Source organism: Canis aureus, chromosome 14 (assembly GCF_053574225.1).
Source record: "Canis aureus isolate CA01 chromosome 14, VMU_Caureus_v.1.0, whole genome shotgun sequence".
Taxonomy (NCBI): Eukaryota; Metazoa; Chordata; class Mammalia; order Carnivora; family Canidae; genus Canis; species Canis aureus.
In genome coordinates, this window is record NC_135624.1 from 24,620,401 (window position 1) to 24,635,692 (window position 15,292).

The 15,292-nt window shown below is 48.9% G+C and overlaps 1 protein-coding gene and 1 non-coding gene across 4 annotated transcripts in view; one reads left to right on the top strand and one right to left on the bottom strand.

The window, feature by feature from the left end:
• TBC1D31 (TBC1 domain family member 31) overlaps positions 1-8,522 on the top strand; it is a 68,239-nt gene extending 59,717 nt beyond the window's left edge. For all 3 annotated transcript variants that reach the window (XM_077847102.1, XM_077847103.1, XM_077847104.1), the window contains 3 exons: positions 284-422; positions 5,954-6,049; positions 8,183-8,522. In XM_077847102.1, coding sequence (XP_077703228.1) covers positions 284-422; positions 5,954-6,049; positions 8,183-8,316 — 369 coding nt within the window. In that variant the 3' untranslated portion in view covers positions 8,317-8,522. The remainder of the gene's footprint in view (positions 1-283; positions 423-5,953; positions 6,050-8,182) is intronic.
• Positions 8,523-12,630: 4,108 nt separating this feature from the next.
• Positions 12,631-12,703, bottom strand: TRNAM-CAU (transfer RNA methionine (anticodon CAU)). The gene has a single exon. It is a non-coding gene; the product is annotated as a tRNA-Met (tRNA).
• Between the last annotated feature and the right edge of the window lie 2,589 nt (positions 12,704-15,292).

Consider the following 15,292-nt stretch of genomic DNA (forward strand, 5'->3'; position numbering starts at 1 on the left):
AAATGTATTGAAATGACTTGTTATTCCAAAGACAGGAGACACCTATCTGTGCATTTTGGCACCCTGAAGTCCTGAGTGCTACCTGAGAAGTGCCTCTGTCTTTTAGGGTCTTCAGCAGTCCTGGGCAAAGACAGGCACTCGAGTTACCCTGAAACCAAACAGATCCTACATGCCATGGACTCCAAAGGAAGTGAAGTAAACAGAAAGGGCTTATTTCACTGTAGAAACTGACATTACCCCAATTTTTGGTGATTTTTATTTTCTCTCATTTATCTGCATATAGTGGCAAGAAGCTGAAGAAAAAGACTTCCATTTGAAATCAGAAAAGAAAGCTTCAGCTCTCTCAGATGCATCTAGAAAGTGGTTTCTACAGAAAGAGATCAATGATGCTTTAGAACATGCAGAACATCCATGTACTAAAGGTGAGTATCCATGAGTGCCTTTCTTTTCTTGATAGTACAGATTCATTCATTTGATGTGATCTGCTGTCATGAATAAATCCCTGAGGTGTAGTTTATTCAAATTATTTCTTAGCTGAAAGGTGATCACTAGTCACCATTTCTTTGGTTGCTGGGGCTTGTTTTAAAAAAAAAACAAACAAACAAAATAGCTCCAATCAAGAAAAATCTCTCAACCATTCTGTACAATTCTGTTTTATTTCATGGATTTAATTCCTGCCATCTCCTTAATCTAGCGGAATCTCATTTATTCCCAAAGTGCTATTTCTAGTTTATTTTGGTAAAAATTTGTGCTTTGCCAATAGCTGGTCCTCAAAACAGTAAAGTAGCACAAGGAAACTTAGTATAACTATTAGGTTTTGGTGTGGGGCTTACAATGGCATCAAGTGAAAACCTAAATTACTTAGAATTTTTAAATATAGTGAACTTTTTTTTACTACGTTTTGTATTGTTCCATCTTTTTTTTTTAAGATTTTATTTATTTATTTATTCATGAAAGACACAGAGGCAGAGACATAGGCAGAGAGAGAAGCAGGCTCTATGCAGGGAGCCAAATGTGGGACTCAATCCCAGGACTCCAGGATCACGACCTGAGCCAAAAGCAGACAGACACTCAACCACTGAGCCACCCAGGCATCCCTGTTCTCTTCCCATCTTTTATAATGTATATGGATTACTTTTTTTAGAAACTGTCTTACTGATAAATAATTCACAAGCTATTTGATTTACCTATTTGAAGTATATAATTTTATGGTATTATACTGCCATAAGTAAAAAAATATATATATTTGGGGTCTTCTCACCATGCTACCTCAATTTTTTTTAACTTTCCTAAATTTCACCAATGAGAGATAATTTGGTTAATAATCATCCATTTTTCAAAAGGCAAATGTGTAAGGATTTTTCATTTTCTTAATCAGGGTGTATAAATGAAATCAGAGTCATTTGCTCTTACCACTAGGAGATAATCAGCTGTAATTAGGAAAATGGCATTTTGATTGTAGGCACTCAGGATTGGTTTGTCACTCAGGGCCTAGAATGGAGGCATCAGGAAGTAAGAAGCAGATTAGAGTGTGCCAATGATGGGTCATTTATTTAAATTTTTAATAAGAACGGGGTGCACCTAGATGGCTCCATTGGGTTAAGCGTCTGACTCTTGACTTTCGCTCAGGTCATTATCTCAGGGCCATGGGATCGAGCCCTGCATCAGACACTATGCTCAGCATGGAGTCTGCTTGAGATTCTCTCCCTTGCTCTCTGCCCTCCCCCCCATTCATTCTCTCTCTTGCTCTCTCTCTCAAATAAATAAATCTTTAAAAATAAGTAAAAGTTTTGCTTATTGTCAAATCTTTATTAGCAGTGAAAAGGAAATTCTTAGTATTTTCTAGAAAACAGAACCTTCCGGACAATGTGAATGGCCCTTGCTACCCCTAAAATCCCATGTCCATAAACTTAAAATTGTAGCTGAATAGCTATGTCCTATAAAATGATATTTAGCATAGAGTTTTAAATGGGCAAAGGATTTGAATATACATTTCTCCAAAGAAGATACACATGGCCACAGTACACACAGGAAAAGATATTTATCTTCATCAGTTAATAGGATATATAATTTATATAATATAATATAAACCAAACCACGATGAGGAAAAAAATTTAAAAATACAAAAACAGGGGCACCGGGATCCCTGGGTGGCACAGCGGTTTGGCGCCTGCCTTTGGCCCAGGGCGCGATCCTGGAGACCCGGGATCGAATCCCACGTCGGGCTCTCGGTGCATGGAGCCTGCTTCTCCCTCTGCCTGTGTCTCTGCCTCTCTCTCTCTCTCTCCCTCTGTTACTATCATAAATAAATAAAAATTAAAACAAAACAAAACAAAACAAAAAAAACGGGCACCTGGGTGGGTGGCTCAGTCAATTAAGCATCTGCCTTTGGCTCAGGCATGATCTCAGGGTCCTGGGATCAAGCCCTGAGTCAGCTCCCAGCTTAGTGAGGAATCTGCTTCTCCCCCTGCTTATGTGCTTTTCTCTCTCTCACTCTCTCTCTCTCAAATGAATAATAAATAAAATCTTTTTTAAAAAATTTTAATAAATAAATACAAATAAAAAAACAATGAGGTACTATTTCATACTCATTAGCGTGACAATAATCAAACATAGCAAGTATTGACAAGGATCAGAGAGAAATGGGAACAGTGCTGATGGGAGTATAAAATGGCAGCCACTTTGGGAAATAGTCTGGTGGTTACTCAGTAGGTTAAACCTAGAGTGGCTGTATGACCCAGCAGATGCGCTTGTAGGTGTGTACCTAAGAGACTCAGAAATGTGTTCATACAAAAACCTGGACAGGAATGTGCATAGCGTCATTACTAGTAATAGCTGAAAAGTATAAATAACTTGAATATACATCAAACGAGGAATGGATCAACAAAATCTAGCCTGTGCATATGATGGAAATTTATTTAGCAATAAAAAGGAATTAAGTACAAATTTATGTTGTAAATGGATAAACCTTGAAAACTCTGCTAAGTTTAAGGAGCCAGATATAAAGGAATACATATCATTTGATTTTCACGGGGGTCGGGAGGGTACTACTAATGGATGTAGAGGACTTGGGGGGACGGAAGTGCTCTAGAGTTAGTGGTGATGGTTGCACAACTCTGAATACACTGAGAACACTGAACTGTGCATTTTAACGGAGTGAATTTTATGGTACGTGGATTACATCTCAATGAAACTGTTACTTTAAAAAAAAGATGTTAGTAAATGCTGTTATCATGTGGGGCCATTGGACCAGGTTTTTAATCACTAGGTCTTTAAAGAAAGGGATGGACTTGGAGCAACAGGGAGCACACTTCAGAGGGAGGACTGCATGATGCGTGCAGTGCAGGATCCCCAATTGGGTGGCAGGGGCGCACTGGATCCTAGTCCCAGCTTTATGGTAAATGAACACAGAAGTTTAAAGATTAATTGGTTGGTTGGTTGATTGATTTGAGAGAGAGAATACAAGCAGTGGGGAGAGGCAGAAGGAGAGAGAGAGAAGTGGACGCCCCACTGAGGATGGAGCCCCATGTGGGCTTGATCTCAGGACCCAGAGACCATGACTTGAACCCAAGGCAGACACCCCAACCCAACTGAGCCACCCAGGTCCCCCCAAACACAAGAGTTTAAATAAGTGATGCTAGAGTCACTGGATTTATTCAGAAATGGTGACTGGTCTTCAGTTTCCTCATTTGTAAAATGAGAGCATTATAGACCAGGTGATCTTTAATTTTGTTCCAGTGCACCGTTTTCTAGCCATTTATGGTTTGTGGACCCCTCTGAGACTCTTCCAGAAACATGCACATACAAATAGACACACAGAACTTTCCTTTATAATTGTTGTGGATTCACCAGCTTCAGCCTCCATGAACTCTGCTTATACATGACAGAACTTGTTAGATGTGATTAATCAGCGGCCCGAAGTTGCCTGCTGTGGTGAGATGTTAGACCAGCTGGAGCAGAGAACGCGTGTGCAGGATAGTTAGAGATATCACTGGAAAGCGAGAGGAGAGGGACCTTCAGTGCCAGGCTCAGGAAGTGGGCCACATCCTCTTTGCCTTCCTGGCTACACAGCAGAATGACCTGGAAACTCTACAGTGGGGCCTACCTCCTGGGTAAAGAAATTGGTACCTGGCATTAGGAGAAGGGAGGAATTTTAGTTTGTATCTTTGGTTCCTTTTGAATTTTGTGGTCCCCTTAATACAAATTCAGCAAATACATACTGATTTAAACTGATAAGAGTCCCCTTTGGGGCTTTAAAATATATTACATTGGGGAATCCCTGAGTGACTCAGTGGTTTAGCGCCACCTTCAGCCCAGGATGTGATCCTGGAGATTCTGGATCGAGTCCCACGTCAGGCTCTCTACATGGAGCCTGCTTCTCCCTCTGCCTGTGTCTCTGCCTCTGTGTGTGTGTGTGTGTGTCTCTCTCTCATGAATAAATAAATAAAATCTTTAAAAAATAAAATAAAATATATTACATTAAATGAAGAATAAGAACAAGTTGTACTCCAAAAGGTACAGGAAAGGAATTTTGAGTTTTTGCTTTATTCTTTATGTGTTCAAATGTGTTACTTCTAGCATTTTTTTTTAATTGAAGATTTTTAAAAACCCACATATTGAGGATCTCATCAACAGTGAATTAATGTGGTAGATCTAGGATAGAAGCTAGGAAGCTGGAATTTTGTTTTAAAATTTCATAGGTTAATCTGCTCAGCCAGTGTTTAAAGCATGGCTGTAGGCAAAGGGAACCATTCGGTGCTGGAACAGAGGTAATGTTTACACCATGGCCCTTGGGGGAGAAGTAAACAGCCAGGGGCAGGCTGGCTCTTGGAGGACAAATGAGAGACCAGGGACAGTGAGGTCTCAGATGTGGAAGGATCCAGAGAACCAGCATCTACTGTGTGAATCATCTGCAACATCGCAGTAGCGAATAGTGGTTTTACAGTTTATGCCAGGATATTACGGAGCTGGCGAGCTCACCACCTGATTCCATTTCTGCCAGTATTATATTTACAAGCTATGTCTCCTTATGTAAAATTCAATATGCCTTTTTTTTTTTTAATTCTCTCATTAGAAACAGTTCTTTGGAGCAAATGCAGATTACATCTACTACCTCTGCCTCATGACAGCCCTTCAGATATTTGAAGATGACTCTTACGTTCCATTTCCCCACACCAGTTCAAATTAGTCATTTGGTAATCAGCCCCAAATAGTCTTAATGACTCATTGAGCTAAAACTGTGAGTTAAAACCATTTGCTAAAGCCCTCGAGATCAGGTAAAAAGCAGGCATCTTAATGAGTCAGTGTAACTCAGACAGTCTGGACCTGAGTCTTGGAGGCTTGGACTCCAGGGATGGGAGTAGAAAGGGACAGTCATGACTCTTGTTAGGATGAAAAATCAAAAAAAGATCTTAGTGTCTTACTGAAAAGCTGTAGGAGTTGGGGAACAGTGAAAACAGAGCTGAGGGGCCTGTATAACTTATGAGATGAGATTGATTGATTAAAAAACCGGGGAAGGTACCGTCGGTGCCGGAACCCTGCTCTGCTCCCTGTTCTGGAAGGTTTCAGGGGTAGCCAGCCTCCTTCTTGCTGGTTCTCGCTTGCTCTCCGTTGCTGCGATGAGGCCCTGCCCTGTGGAAGCCACCGGGGATGGGCTCGCTCATCAGTTTTTCATAATCTTTTCCAAGAAACATTTGGAACCTGTGTCCTAACGTCTCTACTTTTGAGTTGTTTGTTGGCTTTTTGTTTTAGCTAAAGGTGTTTTTAAAATATTTCACCAAAACTTCAGCTCTGAACTGCACTTACCCTGCCTTTAATGGGGACAGCACTCTTCTCAGAATAGAAGTCGGGCTTTTCATCCTTGGCAACTGTAATTTCCTAGGGACCATTTTGAATTAAGAAAGGCTTTCCACTCACTCCTAACGTCTTCTGTATCTCCTCACTTTTCTAACAGGAGTGCCCAGGTACCAAAATGGACAGGTCGTCTCCACCTGTTTGTCTAGAACCTCGCAATTAAATGACATTTCGGAAGCGGATTCCTCAACATGTCGTAAGTTGATAAGCAAGAAATATTTCTTCCAGCATTGAAAATTTAGCATTAAGGGCATTTGGGTGGCTCAATTGGTTGGGCGTCTACCTTCGGCTCAAGTAAAGATCCCAGGATCCTGGGATCAAGTCCCGTGTTGGGCTCCCCGCTTGGCACAGTACCTGCTTCTCCCTCCCCACTCTGCTCGTGCTCTCTCTCACAGTCTCTCTCTCTCTCTCAAAAATAATAATAATAATAATAAATATCTTTAATTTAAGCAAGGTTGTGGCTTGAATTCTTTTTGCAGCATGCTGATACCATTTTTCCAAGGCATTGATAATGGAAATCCTGAAATGGAGGTAGCAAGATACTCAGATAGTCTAGCTGGGGTAAAAACTGGATCAGACCAAAACCAAGCAAAGAAAGTTTGCCAGATGGATGTCTCTGATGAGAACCAGCTGCAGGCTCCTGCAGAAGTCTGTCACTAACTAAAAAAAAAATTTTTTAAGTTTTTATTTATTCATGAGAGACACAGAGAGAGAGGGAGAGGCAGAGACACAGGCAGAGGGAGAAGCAGGCTCCACGCAGGGAGCCCGACACGGACTCAATCCCAGCACTCCAGGATCACGCCCTGGGCCAACGGCAGGCGCTAAACTACTGAGCCACCCAGGGATCCCCTGTCACTAACTAAATTAATGATACTCACAACTAGTTTTTACATCCTCGTGGAAAGAAAATCTGAGCGTTAGTTTTCAAAGCTATTACATGTTTGAATTTTCTGACTCTGTTCTTCTGGGTAGGCTCTGTCCAATAGCCACTGAAAACGTGGGTTTGCTCTGGGCGCCGTGATGGACTGCTGGGGCCACTAGCAGCCGGACTGCCAGACACTAATGGTTTCGTGGTGATTAGCTGACTTTTAATCCCTCCGCCTGATTCACTGGAAGTTTCTGTTTCTGTTTAGAAGGGACAGGGTGGAAACATGATACAGAAATAGAGTCACGGCGTTAGCCCATCAAGGAGCTGACAGCTTTCCCAATAAAGTATTGATTTCTTTTTTAAAACAAGAGGGGACAAGAAACTCTTTTAGACTTTGATTTCAACTGACATTTTCAATTAAAACTATCGTATAGAAGAAGCGGCATTTAACGAGATGTTTTAAGTTCTCTTAGAAGAACAGATTCTTAAACAAGTGTCTCTGAAGACAAGCTGTATAAGAACTCTACCTAAGAACAAGTCGGGAGATTCCAGTGTTGTATATTTTTGGCTGACTCATACTTTATATGAGTACAGATTCTGTGTTAGAATCAGAATTAAACCAAAAGTCATGCGTAAGTCAAATGAAAGCGTACGTGAGATTTTCAGCTGTTCTTTATTCTGACACATCAGAACTTCACTTTTTAGTTATTAGATCATTCTAAATTAGAAACTAAGGTCAAGACATTTGGTAAGCTCAGGTTATTTAGCAGCAAAACAAAACACAAAAGTTGTATTCCTTTGGAGGAAAATCATAGTTTCAGAAATCGGAGCTGTTTGAATCTAGGTTTGAGAAAAGTGTATTTTTAAGATGCTTGCTTTTTTTTTTTTTCTCCCAGATTCCAGTGTTTACTAGTCCCTCAAACTCAGTATCAAATGGCTGTTGCACTTGGATACATTGTAATATTTTAATTGGACTCTCCCTGTGTTGGCCACTATTAAAACCATTTGATTTATTTATTTTCGTTTAGTCATTGGGAAAGTAGTCTTGGTGTACTTTTCTAAATATTAATTTTGGCGGCTTGGAATGCTTTTTCTCATTATCATTAAGCCTCCTGGTGAGGAAACTTATTGTTGCAAAGAACTCATTCATCCTCTCTGGGACAAGATTTGTTCCTAATTTAAAAGATTGTATCCCCCAGATTAAAAAAAAAAAAAAAAAGTGGTAACTAACCAAAAGCAAGTACATTCTATGACAGCATTCAACAAATTTATTCAACAAATAAATATTTAGCTTGTAAATGGAACAATATAGGAAACAATAGATTAGGCTTTTTGTTCAAGAAATTTTTTTTGAATATTCATTTCATTATTGATTTTTGGCAACACATTTGCCTTTAAAATGCTCTATTGTTGCTAACATCAAAAATTAAACTATTGTTAATTTTAAATTTTGTTTCCAAGCTTCTTTTAGTCAAAGAAGAATACAATGGGATACCACGGAACGGGATCTTATGGAGAGAGTGAGAAATCTTCGCCAGAGACTCACCGTGCAGGCTCGTAACAGATGTCAGACTCCTCACCTTTTGGTTACATAGATAGGGCTTGAGATAGTTGAAGAAATAACGTATTTTGCAATCAGTGACATGGATTTTACATTATTTATTTTATACCCCTAGAGAGGTCCACCTTTTGTATAGAAAAATGTATGTATAAAAATTATGTGTACTATTTTGTTCTGATGCTTTTTGGCTTGTAAATGACTCCTTGTATTTTTCATAATAAAATTTTTGAAGCTCTTAAAGCTTGTGTTAAGCTCTTTCAGGTTGCAAGGACCAGCGTAAACCTCTGACTAGCTGATGAGAGTTTATTTTAAAGATAAATGGAGAGGGGCGCCTGGGTGGCTCAGTTGGTTAAGGATCTGCCTCTGGCTCAGGTCATGATCTCAGGGTCTTGGGATCAAGCCCCAGGTCAGGCTCCCTGCTCTGCAGGGTGTCAGCTTCTCCCTCTGCCACTCCAACTGCTTGTGTTCTCTTTCTAATAAATAAAATCTTAATAAAATAAAATAAATGGAGAAACACAGAAAATCATCTTACAAACCTTGCAGCCAGAACTGCGGGAGAAGTCAGCAGGACATCTAGAGCACCAGCAGTGTACACTGTGGCCGTCTGTCCCCCAGCACCAGGGTCTCCTCTTCCCCAGTGGACCCCCCCTGCTCCTAACACTGGTGTGTGTCTCTGTCTCTCCAGACAGCTCTGCTCTCCCGCTCTGGCCCTTTGCTCCACAGCAGGGCTCCTCACAATTTCCATTATCTTGGGTAATTATTTCCAGAACCTTCCCTGAACCCATCTCTAAAAGGTGGGTATAAATAGCTCAGGACGGATGTGAGGATTAAATGAAAGATAATGTAAAATTCTGATACTGTGACATACAGTAAGCATGCAGTAGTAGTAATTCTTATGCTCTCTTTTGTCCAGTAGGCAAAGTCCTAATGCAAGGCATTGGTTTCCCAGGAGCACTTTCTTCAGCCTACTTTTCTGTCCATTTTCAGGCAGCTGCAAATGCCTTCATGGGCCAAGCTGGTGTGTGTTTGGCAACAGGAAGTCACAGAATATAAAATGTATAGGGTAGAATGGAAAGTCAGGGGAGCTAGAAACTGCTTGCTGTCCTAAAAGCATTCTAAAGTATTCTGATCCTGCCAGCCAGACTCAGCTCTATAATGCCAGATTTTTACCTCTACTTCAGGTCCCCTTTTACCGGAACTCACAGTTACTCAGACTGGTTTTGCAAATACACACCTCTTTTATAGTACTACCGTTTTTCATTTTTGAAAGTTACCATTTGATGGGTAATTGGGTGACCGGCATTAAGGGGGGCACACGATGTGGTGAGCACTGAGTGTGATAGGCAACTGATAAATTATTGAACACTACATCTGAAACTAATGATGTACAATATGTTGGCTAATTGAATTTAAATAAATTCTTGAACACTACATCTGAAACTAATGATGTACTATATGTTGGCTAATTGGATTTAAATTTAAAAGTTTCCATTTATCCAGGGATGGTTATGCAGACTCTCAACCAAATGAAGCTCTTCCTATCACATTCTTTCAGTTTTCTCTGGCTCTATAGTTCTCCCAATAATCTTGATAACGTCACTGTCGTAGCAGATTTCAGATCCTGGGCTGAATCTGGTCAGATGTGCTTGCTTGGGGTTTTCAGACACTCTCACACTTAAATAAAATAGATGAAATACATTTCTGATTATCTCCTCCTGCTGCTTGACACAACTTCAACTTAATCCCAATTTCTTTGTAATGTAAATTCTCTGGGAATTGAAGAAAGGTGTAGCTTAGCTAAAATTCTTCCTACTCTGGCTCCCTTCAAGTAGTTTCTCTCCAGTACTCCCTTAAGCTTGTTAAAGCAGGACGGTTCTTAAAGGCCTTTCCGTATTTATTGCCTTCATAAGGTTTCTCTCTGGTGTGAAGTGGTCCATGTTGGATGAAGGTGAGGCTTCCCCTGAATTCTTCACATCGGCTACACTTGGTGTCTCTCCAGTATGAATTCAGTGATGTCGAATAAATTATTAACTTGGTTTAAGGCCTTTCAGATATTTTTTTAAGATTTTATTTATTCATGAGAGACACACAGAGAGAGGCAGAGACAGGCAGAGGGGGAAGCAGGCTCTGAGTGAACAGGGAACCGGATGAGGGACTCCATCCCAGGACCCCGGGATCACCACCTGAGCCAAAGGCAGGTGCTCCACCGCTGAGCCACTCAGGCGCCCCAAGGCCTTTCTGGATCCGGTACGTTCCTGTGGCTCTTGTCCAGCGAGAATTCTCTGATGTTGAGCAAGATTTGAGCACTTGCTACAGGCCTTTGCGCGGCGATTCCATGTCGCCCATCAGGGCAGCAGCGGGGGCCACCAGCACGGCGACAGCTTCACTGGCATGGGTGCCCCGGGCACAGCTTCTGGAGCTCACGTCTAGATGGAGCCGGGAGCCAAACCACACGGCAACTTTAGCAGGAAAAGCCGGAGAGACGCGGCGGTGAGTTCTTAAACGATGATGGGCCAGTAACGTTGAGATGTGAAGAGAACTCTGCGGGGTCCCGCGGACTGCGGGAGAGTCAAGGGGGCGCACACCCCCGGAGGGCCCCGGGCTCCGCGCCAGACCTCGTGGGACGAGGCCTCCCGGCCAGGGGCGCGCGGGCGGGGCCCCCGAGGGTCGTCTGCGCGGCGGGCGCCTGGTCCCGCGCGGGGCCTGCCCGGCAGGTGCCCCGCCCCGCGGAGAGGCTGGTGGCCGAGCGCTCGTCGCCGGAGGCTGTCCGGCCGCTGCGGGGAGCGCTCCGGGGCTCAGGGCCCAGCAAGCAGGAACCGGGAGGCAGAACCGCACCTGCCAGGAGGCAGAGGAGCCCCTTCCTCGGCGGCGACCTCCAGACCCCCTGCTGCCCCTCGGCCCCCCTGCACGCCGCGGGAGCGCTGGGGGAGGCCGCGCGGGAAGGGAGCCGGGGCCCCTGGCGGGTGCTGCCGACGACGGCGTGCAAAGGCTTGGGGGCGCAGGGATGGAGCAGGGGCTGCTCGCTCACCTCCCAGCCTCGCGCTCAGCCCCGGGGCGCGCCCCGCCTCGGGCACCGAGTGAGCGGAGCGTCTGCAAACTTGAAGAGCTCGGGGCTGCTTGGGAGGGGGGGAGGGGGGCGAGAGATGCCGCCGCGGACACTCCCCTGACTCCAGGGGGGGGGGGTGATGGGGTTCCTACCAGGAGAGGCGGGGGGGGCGGGGGGCGGGCAGCAGAGGAGGGGGAGGGGAGGGGGAGAGGGGAGGAGAGGATGGGGCTCTGGGCAATGGATTCTGTTGTCCCTAAGAATGGAATCGTTGGCAGTCCACTGAAACGTCCTGACATCCGTAGCAGGAAAGCTTCCGCGGGCTGAGAACCCGACGGGACAGCCGCGCCACGCGGGCCGCAGTTTCCAGGCCCACACTTCTTTCCAGATCCAAAGGCTCCTGACCCAAGGGGAGGCCGGGCCCCCCCCCCCCCCCCCCCCCCGAGGAAGGATCCCGCAGCAGTGAGTGCCCCTATTACGCTATGAGTAATCCCAAGCCTTTCCAAAGGGACCCGTTGCCATTCGCCGGCCGCAGGTAGGGCCTGGGCGCAGCCCCTCGGGGGACCCCAGACACGGCTCTAAGTGGACACTCACTCCCGCGTGCACCAGCCTCGGGCAGCCGGTGGCAGGTGGTGGGGTCTGGGGCCAACCCGGAGTCAGGGCGGGCGCAGCAGGGCCAGGGCGCCGGCTGCGGCTCTGAGGAGCTGCCCGCGGGGACGACCCCTGACCGGCGGCCGCAGCTGCGCACCGGCGCCCTGGGGGCTGCTCCCACGGGATGGGAGCCAGAGGTCCTCTCGCGGCCCGCGGCGCGGCTGCACAGGTTAGTGCCGCCGCCGAAAACCCGGGGCGGCCGAGCCCCGCGAGCGCACCGCGTCGGCCCGCGCAGCACGGCAGCTCCGGGGGTGCGAGCGCCTCGGTCCGCCCCGCCCGGGTCCCGCAGCCCCGCCCCCCCCCCCCCCCCCGGGGTCCGGAACCGGGGCCGGGGCCGGAGCGGGCGGCGCGGGAGGCCCGGGGACAGGGGCGCCGCCTGCTGGGGACGCCGCGGTGCTTCCCAGGAGGCTCACAGCGGCGGCCCGCGGGGTCAGCCAGGCTCCCGGTGTGTCCCCCTGTCGTCGCGCCTCGGAACAGACAGGGCGGACGGGACACCCACAGGCCGCGTCCGGGCGCCGGTACTTGGGGGGGGCGAGGCCGACCCCAGGGGCCCACGGGGGAAAAGCACGGACGCCGGGGTCTCCCCGTGCGGCACCGACGAGCAAACAAAACCCGCGGGTCTGGCGGGAGCGGAGACCGCGAACAAAAGTATTGTGCCCCGTGTGAGGATCGAACTCACGACCTTCAGATTATGAGACTGACGCGCTGCCTACTGCGCTAACGAGGCACCTGCGTGCGTCCTCCGGCAGTAGGGTAATGAGGCTAACGCAGGGGCCTGCGCGCATGCTCAGACGAACCCCCGCGCCGGGCTCCGGGACCCGAGCTCCAACGCCCGCGCCGGACGGCGTCCTTGGCAACCTCGGCCCCGCGCCCGCCGGACCGTCCGCGGGAGACCAGCGCCGCGCCTGCCGGGCCCCAGGCACCGACGAGAGGACGCCGAGGCCCGCGCTTCTTCCCGCGGCTGCACTTCGGGCGTCTGCATGTTTGCGAGCCCGTGAACCACCTACTGGGCCCCTGCGGTGTCCCCGGCTCCGTGCCGGGCGCTGGGCTCCCGGGGACGCCCCGGCCTCCGCGGGCGGCGGGGCAGGCGCAGGCGCAGGTGCAGGCGCAGGCGCAGGTGCACGAGCACGAGCACGAGCACGAGCCCAGGTGTGCCCCGCGGCCCGGAGCCGCTCCAGGAGCAGCCACGGCCTGAGCCCTCGGAGCCCCCGATTTCCCCATTTCCCCCCCACCTCCCCGTCCTTTACACCAACGTATTTAAACACCACCTCCCCCGGTCCAGGAAACTGTACCACCGTCATCCATGGAAAGCGGGGTGGGTTTGTTTTTTGGTTTTTTTTTTAAGAATAGGTTAGAATAAGCACGCGACTATCGAACTGGAAGTCCTCTCCCGCGTGTCCCCTGAACCCAGCCGCACGTGGCACCCACACCTGTGGGCCTCGCTGCGTCCCCCTGGACCCTCCCCCCGTTCCCCTGGGCTGAGCCGCCGCCAGCGCCGGGCCTGGGCGGAGGGAGCGCCCCCGAGCGGGCCTGCAGACGTGTCCTAGTTTTCCTGAAATTTGCCAGTATGTTGTGTCGGTCCCCGCGAGCTCGGGAGACGCGGCGGGCTGTGAAGGGGACGGATGGCCCACGCGGGCGCCGGGAGGTGGGGGCCGCACCCCGCGACCCTGGGGGCGGAGAGAAAGCCCCGGCGGGGAGCGCGGCGGGGCGCGAAGGGGAGCGACCCCCGGGGCGGGAGGGGGCGCGGGTGCAGCGGGCGGCCCGGCTGCAGGACCCGCGGATTGGCTGCACCCTCCCCTGGGGACGTCCCCCCGCCCCCGCCCCCGCCCCCGCCCCAGGGAAGCCCCACGGCTACTCAGTCCTGGGGCAGCTCTCCCTGCCCCGCTCCCTGGGGGACCCCACGGGAGCCGTGCCCCAGGGGCGGTCGCGGCGGCCTCAGGGCAGCTCCCGGGGCGCAGCAGGGCGAGGGGGAGGGGGAGCCCCCAGAGAACACACTCACAGGAAGCCTGGGGGGGGTCCAGTGACTCGCTCCGGGTCCCGCAGCCAACAGATGCCCTCCCCCGCCGCCGGGCTTATGCCCTCAAGCCGCGTGAGACCCGCAAACATTCGGGACGAGCCCAAGTCCAGGAGCAGGGACGAGGCCACAGGAACGAGGCTGCAAACAGGAACGCGGGGCGCTCCACGCCCGACAGGACCTGAGTGGAGCAAGCCCGGGCACAACGGGGTGTGGGGCCTGCCGCTGCCACTGCCGGATGGGGGTGCGGTGGGGCTGAGGATATGCACAGGTGCTCGTGTTTGCACCCCGAATCTCTGAACGGATACACAGAAAACCAAGATCAATGATCAATATGTATTGGAGGAGGCCGGAAGCTGCACGGTTGAAGGCATGGATGGGAGGAAGGTTTTCTAGAAAGTAAACTATTAAGTTAGCAGGTTTAGATTTACAGAGAAATGGCAGGTACTAGAGTTCCCATAAAGACCACCCCCAGTTTCCCCTATTACTAACCTCCCACATTAGTGTGGTATGCTGGTTACAATCCCTGAACCAGTGTGCATATTTTATTGCCTGAAGTCCATCCTGATTCACATTTCCTTGGTTTCCCCTAAAGGTCCTTTTTCTGGTCCAGGAGCGCATGCAGGACCCCATATCCTGTGTAAGTCATGCCCCCTTAGGCCCCTCCTGGCTGTGACAGTTTCTTAGACTTGCCTTCTTTTTCTCCTCCTCCTCCTCCTCCTCCTCCTCCTCCTCCTCCTCCTCCTCCTCCTCCTCCTCCTCCTTCTTCTTCTTCTTCTTCTTCTTCTTCTTCTTCAGTTTTCCATTTTTAATATTTGGTTAAACAAAATACATCTTTTGGGGGATCCCTGGGTGGCTCAGCAGCCTAGCGCCTGCCTCCGGCCCAGGGCGTGATCCTGGAGACCTGCGTAGGGCCCCCTGCGTGGAGCCTGCTTCTCCCTCTGCCTGTGTCTCTCCCTCTCTCTCTCTGTGTGTCTCTCATGAATAAATAAATAATCTTTTTAAAAAATACATCTTTTGTAAACAAACTCAGCACAAGGCCAACAAAAAAAAGGAATAAAAGCAAGAAAAACAAAAAAGGCTAGGGTTGCCCCTTATTGGGCATCCGGGTCAGGCCTGCCCCCTTCCTTAAAGGAAGTGGGGCTTTTTGCCCTCGGGCATCAGCATGGGCCCCTGTTCTAAGCACCAGAATTGGGTATGAACAGAGAAACCAGCCCTGAAATGTCTGAGAGTCGCTGCGTATCCCCTTGGCTCCTGGCCTCCAAGTGCACAGGGACTCCTCTGAAGTGCCCTTTGCACAGG